The sequence below is a fragment of the Bubalus kerabau genome, chromosome 3, assembly GCF_029407905.1.
Source record: "Bubalus kerabau isolate K-KA32 ecotype Philippines breed swamp buffalo chromosome 3, PCC_UOA_SB_1v2, whole genome shotgun sequence".
NCBI classification, from domain to species: domain Eukaryota; kingdom Metazoa; phylum Chordata; class Mammalia; order Artiodactyla; family Bovidae; genus Bubalus; species Bubalus kerabau.
The window spans coordinates 91,338,799-91,357,124 of record NC_073626.1 but is presented as its reverse complement, the minus strand read 5'-3'; the positions used below and the strand labels follow the sequence as shown (position 1 = coordinate 91,357,124).

Sequence of the window (18,326 nt, the reverse complement as noted above, 5' to 3'; positions counted from 1 at the left end):
ATAAAAGATAATTGAGAGACTAGCCCTAGTCAATTTATTTTTCTTTTTTCCTCCATCTGGAGCAAGTAATTTACAACACAAAAAATCATCAGCACATCATGAGACAAGACCAAACTTAAACGAGAACACTTTATGCCTCAGTAGAAATGTACTGAATTTGTAAAGGAGATATAGTAGGAGGTTATATTATACATATTCATAGGCAGAATATTAGATTAGCAATCATGTATAAAGGACTATTATTGAGCTTGAATTTTATGATTTATTATGACTATAAATTGTATAAATGACAAAATTTTGTTTCTGCTTCTCTTCCGAATACCAAGAGGAATATGAATTTCTCTTAATATCAGCCTTGGCGTCCTAAGCTTTTCCTTGCTTATTTTTTCAGGCCTTTTTTAGTAACATAGTCATTATAGTCTTCTTACCACAATTGCAGTGTTGTAGCTTCCTAAACACTACTATGAAGGTTCACTTAGCTTTTTCATGTTTTGTTACAAAAGGCATGCTTTTTTTTTTCTCTTTGAGGAATGTTTCTTACTTAAAATAATAAAAGAATTTGGAGTAAAAGCTAAAAATTTCCCTCATTCCCACATCTACCCATACCATGACCATTGCGCCAAACACCTACAGACACACACACACACACCCCTATACACACACACACACCCCTGTACACACACATACACCTACACACACACACCTATACACACACACACACACACACATCTACACACACACAGAGTAAATCTGAAAACAAACCAAACTGGTGAGTGTGTGTGTGTGTGTGTAAATATGTACACATCTGCATATGTTTTCTTTTTACTACAGTGAAGATAATATATTATACATTGTTCTGTGACTTTTTTCCTTCACAACATAGTAAAGCCATGCATGTGTTTCTAAAACACTATGTATAAAGGTCTGCCTCCTGTTTAATGGGTGTCTATTGTTTAGAAAATTATATAACCAGTTCCTTTTTAGTGAACAGTTTGTTTTTCCCAGTTTTGCCCTTTGACAAGCAATGGTAAAAATTATCACTGCATATTTGAGTGTCTCTCTTGATCACATTTTTAAGGGTAACTGACTGGACAAGGGTGTATACATTTCTATTTTGGCAAATAGTGTCAATTTGCCCATGAAAATGCTTAGTGAGATGTGGGAGGGGGAGACTTTTCCTCTACGCTCTTGGGTTAAATAATTGGGGGCCGGTGAATTTAACTGACAATAGACAGATTAATAAGAATAATAAAAACCCTAAGTATTCATATGCATATAAAGCTCACAAAAGTAGTAGTTCCCTAAATGACTAGGGTTAGGGGTTATATGTCTAACTTACTGGAAAGGATGCAGGCAGGAAAGGCTTCTGTAGGGAGAACAAATGGATTTCCGGGAGAACCAACAGGAGATAAGACAGTTTGTGATGATGCTTGTTTATGCAGGTACAAGGTGCAAGTGGTCTCTCCGTTTTTGTTTTTGTTTTGTTTTTTAATTCCATAAAATTCCTCTGGAAGGAATCCATGGCAGCCTCCCTCCCAGAAGTTTTCTGCTCTTAGTGAAATAAGGAAAGCTCCAAAAAACCTTCTTTCTGGTACCTATTGAATCTCAAATAGTTTAGAATAACCTTCATGCAAACCCTCCAGGTCCAAGTTCATCCCCACAAACATATATTCCTACCTTTACCAACTGTTACGCCTATCTGTGCTTCCCTTGTTACCAGTGGTTAGTAACATTTGAAATGTAAATCATCATGATTATTTAAATTTTTAATAATTTATTAGGCTTTTAAGAAAATTGTTTCCAATTTCTCTTTAAGCCTCTGCAGATTAAAGAGGGTAAATTATTTAAAGAAATAATTATTAAATATTCATTGAATCATATTGCCTGGAGACTTCAGCATACCACTGACCACTCTATTATTTGATTAATTCTTATGAAAGTTGGAGTTATGCCTGATCTTAAACTTAATAATTTTGTTACGTTACCTGTCAGCTTTGCTTTCTTCTCTTTTCATATATCTGATACAGTTTTCTGTCAACAAAAATGCAACAACCACTATCAAAACAAGTAAAAAAAAACTTTTTATCACCACTGGAGGTAATTTTGAGTAACAAATAACCTCACTCCAGAGGTTCCCAAACTTTGGTGCATATTAAAATTGCCTGTGGAGTTGTTAAAATATTATTCCCAGGCCTCCCTACACATGACCAAGTCCTAAAGTGTGGGGCCCAAACCAGACATCAATGATCTTTTAAGATCCACCTTTAAACACCAGGTGATTCCACTCTGCTGTTTGAGACCCACTGCCTTACTCATAATTAAGTTAATTTACTTACTAGTAATTAAAGAGAAGAATTAAAATTTTATCCTTCCTGTCCTATATGTATTTTTCCCCAGGATCATCCAATAACCCTAGACAGTGTAATAAATACAGAAAAATCAATAAAATTAGAAAATCAGCAATTTACAACCCTTAATGAAATCATTGATTCAAGCAAAGATTATTAATGTATGCAAAAACCTCTATGTTCTTAATCCTAGCTGCACATTAGAATTACCTTGTGAATTTTTTAAAAGTCCTACTATTCAGACCACAACTTAGGCTGAGTGACTTGGCATCTCTGAGTGTGGGACTCAGTCAGCAGTAGTTTCTAAATTCTGCGCCCTATACTTCCACTCCAGGCAACCAGTTGTGTGGTGTGCAACCAAGGGCGAGGATCCTTGCATTAGTACAAAGGAAGGTGGTAAACTTGAAAATACAAACAAGAGGCTGCCACCACTTGAACTGGCTGATTGATCTGAGCAAATATAAAAGTTATGATATGACAGGATGTAAAGTACATGGCACCCTTCGTAAAGTACTCTAACCCATAGAAGCTTGACCTGAAATCTTTTTATCTCTAAATTTCTGCTTACAAGAAAAATTGTAGTTCGAGGTTGTGTAAATGATACCATGAGAAATCCATCAAACAAATTCAGCATGTGGCACATCCTGTGAGTTTATTGCTATGGTTCCAGCAGTGAACCAAGAAAATGAAAATGAAGGAATGGGAAATCCTTTTTAGATTTAAAGGACTTAAAGAACAATCACAAACGCAATCACAAGCAATTCACAAACGTGAACCTTGTTTTAGCCTGACTAGTGCATGCCACTGAAGAAAGACATTTGTGAGACATCAGAAAGATTTTGAATATGAACTCATTATACGGCATTATGGAATAATGGTAGTTTTCTGAAGTCCTTATAGAGCTACAAGTGGAAGTATTGAGAGTTCTGATGATCTCATGTGAGAGAGCTGTTTTAAAATTCTCTAACAGAAGAAAGGGAAAAGATATATGGAGCATGAGAAGTGTGGCGTAATGTAATTATTAAATCTGGGAGGTGGTTAATTATACTTTTCTCTATTTTTATATGTGTTTGAAAGTTTATTTCTAAAAAAATTAAATACAGATTCTGTAAACAAAGGGGTTTAAATTGTACATCAGAATGACATATGTTAAAGCCTGCCAAGTGTTGCCATACTCTGAAGGCAGCTTCTAATAGAAACGAAACCAACTATGAGACAGTGGCATGCGCTCTTAGGCAGTGGGTGGTACTTTAAGTTTCCACATAGATGAGATCTTGCTAACATTAAGCAAAATTACCTCTAGCATGCTGGGCATCAGCTTAGAACTCCACATTTGTCACTCTGTGCATGGGTGTTTATGCCACCAAATAAGAATATTAGCATTTTGCTTTAGTCAGTGTATATCTGAATGTTCCCGAGCCAGTTATTCATGATGTATGAACATATCCCTGAGAAGCTTAAATATTTTGAGTTAGTACTTCATGTAAAAATCAAATATCCAGTTTTAGCCTTTAACATTTTATGTTTAATTCAAACATGTCAAATAAATATTTAAATTCTCTCATGCTTTTAGTGATAATGTGAAGAAATATTCTATTAGCTAGCTAAAATAAAATAGAAATTGTCAAGTCAGAAAGCTCCTGTTTTTCCATTACCACTTCCTCAACACACTACTTTGGTGTGTGTGCACATGTTAAGTCACTTCAGTCATGTCTGACTCATTGTGACCCCATGGACTGTAGTCCACCAACCATCTCTGTCCATGGGATTCTCCAGGCAAGAATACTGGAGTGGGTTGCCATGCCCTCCTCCAGGGTGTCTTCCCAACTCAGGGATCGAACCCACGTCTCCTGCGGCTCCTACATTGCAAGCGTATTCTTCACCACTGAGCCACTGGGGAAGCTTAGTTGTTACTTTAGAAAACATTAAAAAGGCTACCATCTATAACTCCACATTTCATTTTTATACCAAAGTTAGCCTGCTTTTAGCTTTATCTTGATAATCTGTATCCAAATAGATAATCAAATAGAAAAGTACAGAAAGAAGTTTCACAAGCCCCGTTCATTGCTTTTGGTGGTGAATATATATGGATTATTTTTTTAAGATTCTTTTTGGTTTTTTAATAGAAGAAGTCTATCTCGTATCTCCCATTAGCAAATATTTTAATTGATGTATTTGATAACTTTTCTTCCCATGAAAGAATGAAATTTGTCTTTGAAAAATTATTTTAGTGATTTTTGAGCACTTATTTTCCATAGACTTCACTTTACAGCTTCCCAGGTGGCTAATGGTAGAATCTGCCAGCCAAGCAGGGTTCAATCCCTGGGTGGGGAAGATCCCCTAGAGAAGGAAATGGCAACCCACTCCAGTATTCTTTTTTTTTTTTTTTTTTTTTTTATGATCTTCTTTAACTTGCCTTTATTGCTCAGATTATTTTTGTTATTTATCCATGCTGATCAATTATAGTTCACTGATTTTCACCATTGAATTGCATGAATATGCCAGTTAATTTATTCCTTTTCTTGTTGATGGGCAATTGGGTTGTTACCAGTGTTGTTTTTTATTTAAGTTTATTTTTTATTAAGGATAATTGCTTTACAGAATTTTGCTGTTTTCTGTCAAACCTCAACATGAATCAGCCATAGGTATAGATATATCCCCTTCCTTTTGAACCTCCCTCCCATCTCCCTACCCATCCCACCCCACTAGGTTGATAGACACTCCAGTATTCTTGCCTGGAAAATCCAATGAACAGAGGAGCCTGGTGGACCACAGTCCATGGGTTGCAAAGAGTCAATCACTTAGCAACTAAAGTACCACCACCACACTTTTTACATGACAGCAAATCCCTTATTCTTTTCTCAGCTTTTCTCATTAGGAAGTGAGCCCCCTGGCCTTTCATGAACAGTCACCTGTTAAACTTCATAATGGGATCTGTTTCTTTTCATCTTTATATTTCTAAACTTAACTGTTTCTGTAATTTTTCTTTTGTAGATAAAAGAGTATAAATTTTTATGATAGGTGTAACACCTGTATTTTTATTAGTGCCCAGACTAAAACCACTTAATAAACACTCATCTTAATTTCCATTACTTGTAGAAATTCCTCTGTTTTTTCGTAAAAATTAGTTTTAATCATTTTGAATCCCTGGACAGAATTCAGGAATTTTAAAGTATTTTTGAACAAGAGCTCTCTCTGATGACATACAAAGCAAAATTATTTTTCAGATTTGTCATCGTAGAAATCAGAGTACTTCATACCAATTTATACAGATAAGAAGTTTGCTTAAACTGTGAGACTGAATTCAGGTAGATGAGCTTTTACAATAGATTTTAAAGCAGACTAGTTGATGTTTAGAGCAAGGTTTAAAGTGAACTAGAAGGTACTTTGTTAATATGGTTTCTGTTTTCCAAGGCTTTTAACACAGTGTTTTCTGGATGAGTAAAAACTTTAGGGCCATTGTCGTACTAATATTTAAAAGAAAGTATGAGCATGCATAAGACTCAAGAATTCAGATATACTCAAGAGAACCAGACTAGAAATAGCTTCATAAAACATGGTCTTCTATTCATTCTTCTAAGTTTTTACTTCCATGAAAACCCAACTTTTAAAGGATATCATATGTGTATAATAGTTTATAGTTGTCAACAAACTCCAAATATGTATAATATTCTTAAAATATCAGTCAATATCCATCTATGTCTTATGTGGATTAAAGAACATTCTTATGCTTCATGCTTCCGTCGCCCTAGTTACATATTCAGTCTGAATCAGGATTTGCCAGTGTTCTCATTGTCTCCAGTATAAGGCTTCCTTCTATAGAAATTAATCTTGTACATCAGGGAAGCTACTGAAGAGGTCAAGTCTTTGGGGGACCATTTTCCAGGTGCCCTTCCAGAATTTGCTGAGAGTTTTACTTCTTAGCTGTTGAAGGCACTGGAATACTATTTCTGCAACAGCTCTCTGGAAAGTAGACTCCCTCCTGAGCCTCTGATCCTATGAAAAGTGGGAGTCCCAATGCCAAATAGCAAGTTGAGTCCCCATAAGACTAAATACTCTGCTCATTTTTCACGGTGTTGCCCCTGTGTGTAATAGCCTTAACTGGCTTCTAGGCCAGAGTTGGAAAAAATGTCACATGCCCAGTTCCCTTAACAAAGAAAGTATCATCTGCCTTAACATTGCGTGCTGTTAGCATCCTAAGAGCCCTGCCAGAACTCACACTACACTACTTTTTACGAAAGGGCACACCCGTAAATGCTATAGCAACTCAGGACAAGGAGAATGTGGCATAAAGTTACAGCATGCTGGTTTGTGAAAGACTAGTTACAGGGTTGTACGTGCTGAGTCTCCTTACTACTGATCTCTAGGTTTCTGTTTCCATGGTGATTTTACACACAGTATAGACCTCTGTCATTTCATATAACATAAACAGACACATAGATTAACAAAGCAGAGGCATTTTCAGAATTTCAAGTTCTTTAAAGAAGTCTTAGACTTTTTACTGAGCATATTTTCATGCGTATTCAATATGTATCGGGGAGATACATCACAGAAAAGATAAAATAATCCACTTTGTATTTCATCTTTTACTATGAGCCTAATGGGGTGGATAATATAACATTTTCAATAGGCCCACAACATTATTGTCCCTTAACACCTATATTTTTCTTAGCCGCAACCTTGTACTTTTTCTAATTAATTGCCCTTTTTTGAGTAATACTCAGGCACTCAGATGAAGTGTAGTCGACAGGAAGGACCATGCTTCCACAAATCCCCTACTCCTAATCACAGATGGAGATTACTTCATTCTACTTTGAAGCTTTTTCAAATTCTATATTTATAGACATTCATTTTCTTGGAAGATGCTAATTTGATGCTTGAAAATGTCCTAAAGTATATTTCTGGTGTCCCAGAAAACATGTTTATGATTTTTTTTTTTTTAAGGAAAGGTAACACATGTTTACACAGATGTAAACACATATTTACACAGATTAAAGAAGTAGCATTCATACTTTGCCATTTTTACTCATAAAAATGTCTTAATTTCATGTTCTGATTGTACTAAATCACAACATGTCAACTTTTAAATTATAGTTTAGAGCGTTAATCATGAAATGATTAACCCCATCATGTAAGTCTCGGTGGGTTTCTCTGATAAATTTGACTAGTATCTGCTTCCATTCCACATAGCAGATGTTTTTAAAAGACATTCATTTGAAAGATTGTGTAAATAATGCATAATTAGTCATTGTGACATGCCATACTACAGTAAGGAATGCTTTAGTAATTCGGAAATGACCCTTTTGTTTACCTGAGGTATAGTGGCTGTGTGTACATACATTTATGTGTCCGTATATAATTGGTGGATTATAAATTTTCAAAGAAGCAGTAAATAATAGCAAAACTATTTTGAAAAAAAGTTTTAATTTTCTTTTAATGATTTGGAAGAGATTTCAGTGTCTTTTTCTCTTCACAGATATACATGTAATTGAACTCTACTATCAGATCAGATCAGATCAGATCAGTCGCTCAGTCGTGTCCGACTCTTTGCGACCCCATGAATCACAGCATGCCAGGCCTCCCTGTCCATCACCAACTCCTGGAGTTCACTCAGACTCACGTCCATCGAGTCAGTGATGCCATCCAGCCATCTCATCCTCTGTCGTCCCCTTCTCCTCCTGCCCACAATCCCTCCCAGCATCCGAGTCTTTTCCAGTGAGTCAACTCTTCGCATGAAGTGGCCAAAGTACTGGAGTTTCAGCTTTAGCATCATTCCTTCCAAAGAAATCCCAGGGCTGATCTCCTTCAGAACAGACTGGTTGGATCTCCTTGCAGTCCAAGGGACTCTCAAGAGTCTTCTCCAACACCACAAGAAAAATGATTGAAGACCTTATTCATAGTATAGAATTTGGTTATTTTACAATTCATATTAAATGAACGTTTTACCAATTTTGTAGAATTTTGTATTATATTTACTGAAATGTAAAGCACAGAGTATGTACAGCGTACATACTCTGTGCTCTAAACCCAGTTATTTAGGTCTTCAAATTAGATTTTTGGCATATATGAATTTAATATTTTAATTTTCCAGTACTTTGACCATTTGATGCAAAGAGCTGACTTACTGGGAAAGACCCTGATGCTGGGAAAGATTGAAGGCAAAAGGAGAGGGGGGTGGCAGAGGATGAGATGGTTAGATAGCATCACTGACTCAATGGACATGAATTTGAGCAAACTCTGAGAGACGGTAGAGACAGAGGAACCTGGGCACGCTGCAGTCCATGGAGTCGCAAAGAGTTGGACACAACTTAGTGACTGAAAAACAATTAACATCTGTGTCCTTTTCCATATTCTATTTTCTGAAGCATTTCACTTAAAAAAAAACAGGCTTTCCTGGCAGTCCAGTGATTAAGACTCCATGCTTCCATTTCAGGGGGCATGGGTTTGATCCCTGGTTGGGAAACTAAGATCCTGCATGGCTGAAAGTAAATAAATAATAAAAATATAAGATAGATACTAACATTTAGAGGGTAGATGATTATATTACTTGGGGGTAATTTTAAGTCTAGTAAGCGTCTGTCACTGTATAGTTACCAGAATGTTGTTGATTATATTCTCTATGTTATACATTACATCCTCATGACTTATTTATTTTATAGCTGAAAGTTTGTACCTCTTAAGCCCTTTCACCAGTTTTGCCAACTACCCCCTAAGCCCTCACCCCTTGACAAGTAGTTTTTTCTCTGTATCTATAAGTCCATTTTTGTTTTGTATTTTAGATACCAGATATAAATAAAATCATATGGTATTTGTCATTCTTTAACTTACTTCACTTAGCATGATACTGTATCCATATTGTGGCAGATGACAAAATTGCATTTTTAATGGATGGGCAGTACATAATGGGATACCACATCATTAGTCAATTCATCCACTGGTGGACACTTAACCTGTTTGCATATCTTGGCTATTATAAATAATGGTGCAGTGAAAATACAAGTGTATATATCTTTTCAAATTAATGTTTTCACTGTCTTCAGGTAAATATCCAGAAGTGGAATTGCTGGATCATATGGTAGTTCTGTTTTTACTATTTTGAGAAGCCTCCATCATGGCTGTACCAATTTACAGTCCCACTAACACTACATGAAGATTCCCTTTTTTCCACATCATTGTTAACACCTGATTTTTGTCTTTTTGATAATAACTAGTCTGAGGGTATGAGATGATATCTCATTGTAGTTTTGATTTATATTTCCATATGATCAGTGAAGTTGAGCATCTTTTCTTGTGTCTATTGATCATCTGTATGTCTTCCTTATAAAAATGTTTATTCAGATCCTCTGCCCATTTTTAAATTGAACTATGGGGGATTTTTGGTGTCCATTTGTGTGAGTTCTTTATATATTTTGAATATTGACCCCCTAACAGATATATCACTTGGAGATATTTTTTCCCATTCAGTAGGCTGCTTTTTTATTTTGTTGATGTATAAAAGCTTTTTAGTTTGATATAGTCTTGTTTACTTTTGCTTTTGTTGTCTTTGCCTGGGGAGGTTGATCCAAAAAAATATTAATAAGACTGTTGTCAAAGAGCGTACTGCCTATGTCTTCTTCTAGGGCTTAATGGTTTCAGGTCTTAACATTTAAGTCTGTAATCCATTTTGACTTTATTTTTTTGTATGTGCTATTAAAAAAAAAAGTGACCCAGTTTTAGTCTTTTGCATGTAATTGTTCACTTTTTCTCGGAGAAGGCAATGGCATCCCACTCCAGTACTTTTGCCTGGAAAATCCCATGGACGGAGGAGCCTGGTGGGCTACAGTCCATGGGGTCAATAGAGTCGGACACGACTGAGCGACTTCACTTTCACTTTTCACTTTCATGCATTGGAGAAGGAAATGGCAACCCACTCCACTGTTCTTGCCTGGAGAATCCCAGGGACGGGGAAGCCTGGTGGGCTGCCGTCTCTGGAGTCGCACAGAGTCGGACACTACTGAAGCGACTTAGCAGCAGCAGCAGTTCAGTTTTTCTAACAGCATTTTTTGAAGTGACTGCCTTTCCCCTGCTGCATAATATTGGCTCCTTTGTAGCAAATTAATTAACCATATAACCACAAAGGTTTTGGAGTAGTTTAAGAAGAATAAGTCTTAACTTTTCTTTAAGTATTTGATAGAATTCACCTGTGAAGCCAGTCTGGGCCTGGGTTTTTGTTTGTTGGGAGTTTTTGATTAGTGATTTAATTTCATTACTAGTGATTAATCTGCTCATATTTTTTTTCTTCCTGATTCAGTCCTGGAAGATTTAGTGTTTCTGGGAGTTTATCCACATCTTCTAGCTTGTCTGATTTATGGACTGTAGCCTGCCAGTCATGTCTGACTCTTTGCAACCCCATGGACTATAACCTGCCAGGCTCTTCTGTCCATGGAATTTTCCAGGCAAGAATACTGGAGTGGGTTGCCATTTCCTTCTCCAGGGGAACTTCCCAACCCAGGAATCAAACCCGAGTTTCCCACACTGCAGGCAGACTCTTTACCATCTGAGCCACCAGGGAAGCCCAAAGGGTCAGAAATAGTTGCCAAAAACTAGGACTGAACCAGGGACCTTTAGATCTTCAGGCTAGCATTCTCCCAACTGAGCTATTTTGGCCACCGGTTTGTCTGATTTGTTGGCATGTAATTGTTTGTAGTAATCTCTTAAAATCCTCTGAATTTCTATGATGTCAGTTGTAACTTGTATTTCATTTCTAATTTTATTTGAGTCCTCTCTCTGTTTTTCTTGATGAGTATAGCCAAAAGTTTATCAATTTCGTTTGTCTTTTCAAAGAACTGGCTCTTAGTTTCATTGATCTTTTCTATTGCTTTTTCTATTTATTTCTGCTCTAGTCTTTATTATTTCCTTCCTTCTGCTGACTTCTAGGCTTTGTTCTTTTTCCAATTCCTTTAGGTGTAAGGTTAGATTATTTATTTGAGAATGTTCTTATTTCCTGAGGTAGTCCTGTATCACTGTAAACTTCCCTCTTAGAATGGATTTTGCCTAGTCCTGTAGAGTTTGGAGTATTTTGTTTCCACTTTGTTTTGTCTCAGAAGTATTTTTTAATCTCTTCTTTGATTTCTTCTTTGACCCATTGGTTTTTTAGTTGCATGTTGTTTGGCCTTTAGGTGTTTGTGTTTTTGCTAGATTTCTAGTTTCATGTGGTCAGAAAAGATGCTTGATATGATTTCGGTCTTCTTAAATTTATTGAGACTTTTTTTGCAGCCTAACGTGATCCATCCTGGAGAATGTTCTGTGTGCCTTAGAAAAGAATGTGTACTCTGCCATTTTAGGGTGCTGGAATGTTCTGTATATATATTTATTAGGTCTGTCTGATCTAATGTATTATTTAAAGTCATGTTCCCTTATTGATCTTCTGTCTGGTTCATCTGTCCATTGAAGTAAGTGTGGTGTTAAAGTCACTTATTACTATATTGCTGTCAATATCTCCCTTTATGTATTAGGTCCTCCTGTGTTGAGTGCACAGATGTTTACAAGTGTTATATCCTCTTGTTGGATTGACCCCTTTATCATTATGTAATGCCCTTCTTTCTCTCTTGTTACAGTTTGTATTTTAAAGTTTATTTTTCTACCCCGGCTTCCTTTTCATTTCTGTTTGCATGGAGTATCTTTTTCATCCCTTCACTTGTGTGTTGTTGGATCTGAAGCATATATATGGATCTTGCTTTTTTCATCCATTCTGCCACCCTGTGTCTTTTGTTCTTGTCTGTTTCCATTAAGGGTGATTATTGATAGGCATATACTTATATCCATTGTGTTAATTGTTTTCTGGTTGTTTTTTATAGTTCTCTGTTCCTTCTTCTCAATCTCACTTGTGATTTGATGGCTTCCTTTAGTGTAATGTTTATGTTTCTTTTTCTTTCTTTTTTGTGTATGTGTTATGGGTTTTTGGTTTGTGGTTACCATGAGTTTTATATATAACAACCTGTGAATATAGCATTCTATTACAAGTTGATGGTCACTTCAGTTTGTGCATATTCTAAAAGGCACTACATTTTTTACTCCCCTCCCTGAATACTTTGTTTCTGAGGTCATATTTTTATTTTGTGTTTTACTTAACTCATTATTTTAGATATAGATGATTTTACTACTTTTGTCCTTTAACCTTCATACTGACTTTTAAGTTGATTGATCTACTACTTTTACTATATGTTTTCCTTTACGAATGCAATTTTTCCTTCATTATTTTTTTGTTTCTAGTTATAGCATTTTCTTTTCCATTTAAAAAAGTCCTTTCAACATTTTTTTAAAAAAACAGTTTAGTGATCATGAAGTTCTTTATCTTTGGCTTATTTGGGAAACCCTTTATCTCTCAATTCTGAATGATAATCTTGCCAGGTAGTATATTCTTGTTTGTGAGTTTTTCCTTTTAGTATTTTATATCATGCCACTTCTTTCTGGCCTGTGAACTTTCTGCTGAAAAATCAGCTAATAGCCTTATGGCATATTAACCTTTGTATGTGATTTTTTTGTTTTTCTTTCTTAGCCATGTAATCATATGTCTTAGTATGGATCTCTTTGTATTCATCTTATTTGGGACTTAGTGCTCCCTGCACCTGGATGTTTGTTTCCTTCTGCAGGTTAGGGAACTTTCAGTCATTATTTCTTCAGATGGTTTTTCTTGTCTTTTCTGTCTCTCTTCTTCTGCAGCCCCCATGTAATGTGAATGTTAGTATACTTAATGTTGTTGCATAGGTTCCTTAAACTTTCTTCATTTTTAAATTCTTTCTTTTCTTTTTACTCTCTTTTTGAGTGATTTTCACCATCCTGTCTTCCAGATCATTGATAACGTTTTTCTTCATCTTCTAATCTGCTGATTTTCTCTAGTGTATTTTTAACATCAGTCATTTTATTCTTCACTTCTGATGGGTTCTTTTTTTATATTTTCTCTCTCTTTTTTGAAGTTTTCCCTGAATTTATCCATTCTTCATCCTAGTTTGGTGAGCATGTTTATGACCATTATTTGGAACTCTTTATCTAGTAAGTTGTTTATCTCCATCTTGTTTTACCTTTTTTCTGAGATTTTGTCTTTTTTTTTTTTTTTCCATTTAGAAGCTATTCCTTTGTCTCCTTGTTTTATCTAACTCTCTTGTATTTGTTACTATGCATTAGGTATATCAACTATTTCTCCTAGTCCTAAAAGAGTGGTCTCGTAAAGAAAGTCTCCTCCGAGGTCCAATGGCTCAATCCCTTCTAGTCACAAGAGCCAGGATCTCCAGGAATACCCTCCATGTGGGCTGCCTTTACTTCATGTGGTTGGACCATGATTGCTCTGGGCACTCTGGTAGATTGGTTGCTGCTTGGTTCAGCTAGCGGAGAGGTTTTTCCTCAGTTGCTGCAGGCACACTGATGTGTGGGTGGGGCTGGTCCACCCACAACTGGCTGTAGGTCCCAGCTGGAGCTGTTACAGACACACTGGTATGCTGGGCTAGTTCCCTGGAGTGGAAGCCGCATTGGAGGTGTGCTGGTGCTGGCTCGGGTCACCCACTGTGGGGGCAGAGTGAGAAACGCTTTAAAGGGGCCAGTGGGGCCAGGTGGATTGATCAGGGCTGGTCCTCAGGAACACCTGGGCAAGGTTCACAGTGTTTGTTAGGTAGAAAAACAGTAACAGAAACGACACCTGCTGGCAACACGGCACCCAGGGGAAGAACAAAAAATAAAAAAATGACATCTGTCAGTGTTTTCATTCCCGGAGACAGTTCCACTAGACCCCTGCCCTCTGGCAAATGTCCCCAGATTAGTCGGTGAATCTCCTTCTCTTATATCTTCAGTGTTTTTCAAGCTGTTGCTTCTGCCCTGGGACTTGGAGAAAATGAGTGTGTGTGTGAGCTCTCTGTGGGCAGATTCTTGGTTTCCCACAGCTCTCTGGCTCTCCCAGACTCAAGTTTCACTGGTTTTTAAAGCCAGGCATTATGGGGGCTCATCTTCCTGGTGCAGGTCCCCTGGGATGGAAGCCTGACATGGGTCCTCGCTCCTCAGGGGTCCTCCACAGTTGCACTCTCTCTCCCACTGTGGGTGGCTGCACTGAGGCTTTGTGTTCTGACTAGACCACATCTCTGCCCCTCCTGCCCATCTCAGTGTGGTCTTTTCTTTGTATCCTCAGTTATAAAAAATCTGTTTTGCTAGTCTTCAGATCATCCTCAGACATGGTGGTTCTAAATGTAGGTGCCGTTTTGTATATCCATAGGAGGAACTAAGCTCAGGATCTTCCTACTCCTCCATCTCCATCCCTCTAAGATTATTTATTTTAAATATCTTCTTTTAGAAAAGAAGCACAATTGCTTGTCTCCTGGGTTGCAATAAAATGTTCCATAGGATAAAGAGACCAAATTGCTGAAGTACAGATTTTTAGGGTGTCTCCTACTCTTTTCTTATTTAAATAATATCCCCTAATGGTTAAAAAGAGAGAGACATACACAGAACTGTAATGGTTTTGGTTTCCATGGTGATAATTTTTTCACATTCTGACACTGCATGCCACCTAGTGTTTCCAAGCCAAAAACTTTGATGTTTTGGTATCGCAGGTTTTATCTTCTACTAAAGCCGAAGCTAGGAAATATCTAAACACCTTTTTCTTCTTTAAAATGGCACATTTCCCAATGTATGTGAAGTCTTGAAGCTACCCCAGTGATTCCTCCATATCTATAGTTTGTTACCATTTCATGTGTGGTTTTCCAGCGTTCCTTTCCTGGATGAAATAAAGGTGGATTGCTGCATAGCTCTCTGATTTCAGGTTCATCTCTTGTTTAGCTTCTCTCAGTCATCCTATTCCCTGTAAAACTCTTGTAACCCAGCAAACTATGTATTTCACTTGTTCCTCAGAAAACTCCTTCACAAATTGCGGTGTAAGAATGTTTAGAACTGTGGAAAAACAGAAGACTTGCAAATTGAAGCAAATAACTCTCCAGTATTATTAGCCTGATAGAGAGATAGAGCATGTTTCAGTATGTACTGGGGGAACCACATGCAATCTGAAATCTATATTGAAATTTCAAACTTAAGAATTCAGAACTGTCACAGAGCTCTGCTACCTAGAAGTGTACTGTCAAATAATGAATTTGGAGACATATTCATCAAAAACCTATTATTAAGAATGTCAGCAAATCTTTCTGGGGGCTAGGAAACAAAACCTTGGATTGAATCTGACATCAAGTTAAAGGATTAGAATGTAGGATTCCCAGTTTGCCTATAAACCCTGTTTTCACTTTTCAAACTAGCTTGATCAACAATACCTAAAAGTTATACTTTGCTTTACAGGAGTGAGTGAAAGGTGCTCAGTCATGTCTGACTCTCTGTGACCCCATGGACTGTAGCCTGCCAGGCTTCTCTGTCCATGGAGTTCTCCAGGCCAGAATGCCTGAATTCTCCAGGCCAGAATGCCGTTCTCTTGGCTAGGGGATATTCCCAACCCTAACCCTAACCCAACCCAGGGATCAAACCCAGGTCTCCCACACTGCAGGCAGATTCTTTACCATCTGAGCCACTAGGGAAGCCCTTGCTTTACGTAGACAAACCTTGTTGAACACAAGTTACAGCACAATGCCAGGTGTGAATCAATACTCAGTAAAGAGAAGCCGCTATTCTTTCTGGGAATTTGTTTGCTCAGTAAGCACTTACTGAGTACCTGCTGAGTGCTATGCACCTGACCTAGGCGCTGAGGTACAACAGTAAGCAACTCAGACAAAAGTCCCTGCCCACTGTGAGCTTCTATTCTAGTGGAGAGAGATGGTGGTAAGTGCTATAAATAAAGCACTGTGACCTCCTGTGGTAAGTGGATACTACTTAGATACTACATCCTCTAGGAAACCTCCTAAGGTCCTTAACCCTAGACAGTAACACAAACACGTGTTCATGCACACACACACATACACTGTGTCTTTTCTCAGCCACATTCTTCAGTTCAGTTCACTTTCGTTGTGTCCGACTCTTTGCAACCCCAGGGACTGCAGCACGCCAGGCTTCCTTGTCCATCACCAACTCCCAGAGCTTGCTAAAACTCGTGTCCACTGACTCAGTGATGCCATTCAACTATCTTATCCTCTGTCGTCCTTTTCTCCTCCTGCCTTCAATCTTTACCAGCACCAGGGTCTTTTCCAATGAGGCACCTCTTCACATCAGGTGGTTAGAGTATTGGAGCTTCAGCATCAGTCCTTCCAATGAATATTCAGGATTGATTTCCTTTAAGATGGATTGGTTTGATCTCCCTGTAGCCCAACAGACTCTTAGGAGTCTCCTTCAGCACCACAGTTCAAAAGCATATCAGTTCTTCGTCATTCCGCTTTCTTTATAGTCCAACTCTCACATCCATACATGACTACTGGAGAAACCATAGCTTTGACTGTGTGGATCTTTGTCAGCAAAGTAATGTCTCTGCTTTTTAATATGCTGTCTACATTTGTTAAAGCTTTTCTTCCAAGGACAAATTTCAGTCCTCCTCAGGACTGTGTGTTAAACTCAGAATATGATACAGATTCAATTTATAAAGTGAGAGTGAAGCAGCATTCCGAAAAAAAATGTTTGTTAGCAACATGAGGGTTAAATCTGAGGAAAGAAAGACTTGTCATCAGAATTTGGGCAAATATATTTTGAAGATAATAGAGAAACAAGAACATATTCGAATGGAGTTGAATAAAATGCAGTTTAATCTACACCACCTACATTTATAACATAAAAAGGAAGTTGGAATTGGGAAGAAGAAGAAGATAAATAGTTTTGTTTTTTAAGTTCAAGATGGCAAAATGATATAGTTGAAAATAAAACAAGATAATAGGCAAAAGAGATTTGACTAGAGAAAACAGTAATGAGGTTAAATTTGTCTGTATTCATTTGGAAAAAGACTAAAAGCATAAAAGAAGCAAATGGATAAGAAATTAAACTTTCCATTGTTGACAGTTCTGAAAACTGTGCAAAGTTTTTTTTATTTTAGTCCATATGAAATTTGACATAAAAAGCTAGCCCTGGCTTCCAGAGTTTCATCACCAAGCTCAATAATGTGGACATCATGCAAGTTTTCATTTCAAAAGTTTGACATATAGAAGATCTTTTGTTTAAATAGCATCATTCTCACTCAGTTTGTTGATCCTCTTGGAGGAAGTCACCCAGGAGGTGAGTTTTCCAAGGGAGAACAAGGTCAGTTTTCAGATTTTAATTAAATGCAGCATGTGAGTTAATTTGTAGCTAGTAATCAGGATGACAAATACTCATGAAATTTAGCAAAACATAGTAACAAACTGAGTATATGCAATACTTTTCTATAGAAAAGAGTCAAAATGACTGTGGTTTAAGGTGAAAATAGTCTTATATTAACTTGTATGAAGTCTTGAGTTGATAGTCTTGTATTAAGATTATCTGACGTTGCTGACAAATACCTGAACCTTTTTTTTTTTTAAGCAAATTTTTATATAATGTCATTCATTTTAGCTGATTAAACTTATCTTCTTACAGATGTGCCAAATACTGGTGTAAACAAACCTAGAGTTTCTGACACTGTCCATCCCAACAACTATTTCGTCAGGACAGAGCCAGAACCAGGGACCCTCTACTCACCAGAACAGACGTCTCTCCATGAAAGTGAGGGTCTGTTGTATTATCTTTTTAAGTATTAGATTTGCTTTTAATGCTTCCATTTTGAAAATGAGCATCAGAAATGTAAAATAAAGGCATTTCCTGCTGGTTTCATTCCTGCAGGATCTTTGGGTAACTCAAGAAGTTCAACACAAATGAATTCTTATTCCGACAGTGGATACCAGGAAGCAGGGAGTTTCCACAACAGCCAGAACTTGAGTAAAGCAGATAACAGACCACAGCATTCATTCGTAGGATCAACTAATAACCACCTGGTGAGAAATTCAAGAGCTGAAGGGCAAACACTGGTTCAGGTAAGCCAAACACATCAAGATCTTTGTAAAGAAATGCCCTCCTAATTGA

The 18,326-nt window shown here is 37.2% G+C and overlaps 1 protein-coding gene across 14 annotated transcripts in view; it reads left to right on the top strand.

Moving 5' to 3' along the window:
• PKP4 (plakophilin 4) overlaps positions 1 to 18,326 on the top strand; it is a 259,721-nt gene that overhangs the window by 175,177 nt on the left and 66,218 nt on the right. For 12 of the 14 annotated variants that reach the window (XM_055572503.1, XM_055572499.1, XM_055572498.1 and 9 more), the window contains 2 exons: positions 17,844 to 17,975; positions 18,087 to 18,277. In XM_055572503.1, the coding sequence (XP_055428478.1) occupies positions 17,844 to 17,975; positions 18,087 to 18,277 (323 nt within the window). The remainder of the gene's footprint in view (positions 1 to 17,843; positions 17,976 to 18,086; positions 18,278 to 18,326) is intronic. The other 2 variants (XM_055572496.1, XM_055572495.1) reach the window with 1 other exon arrangement.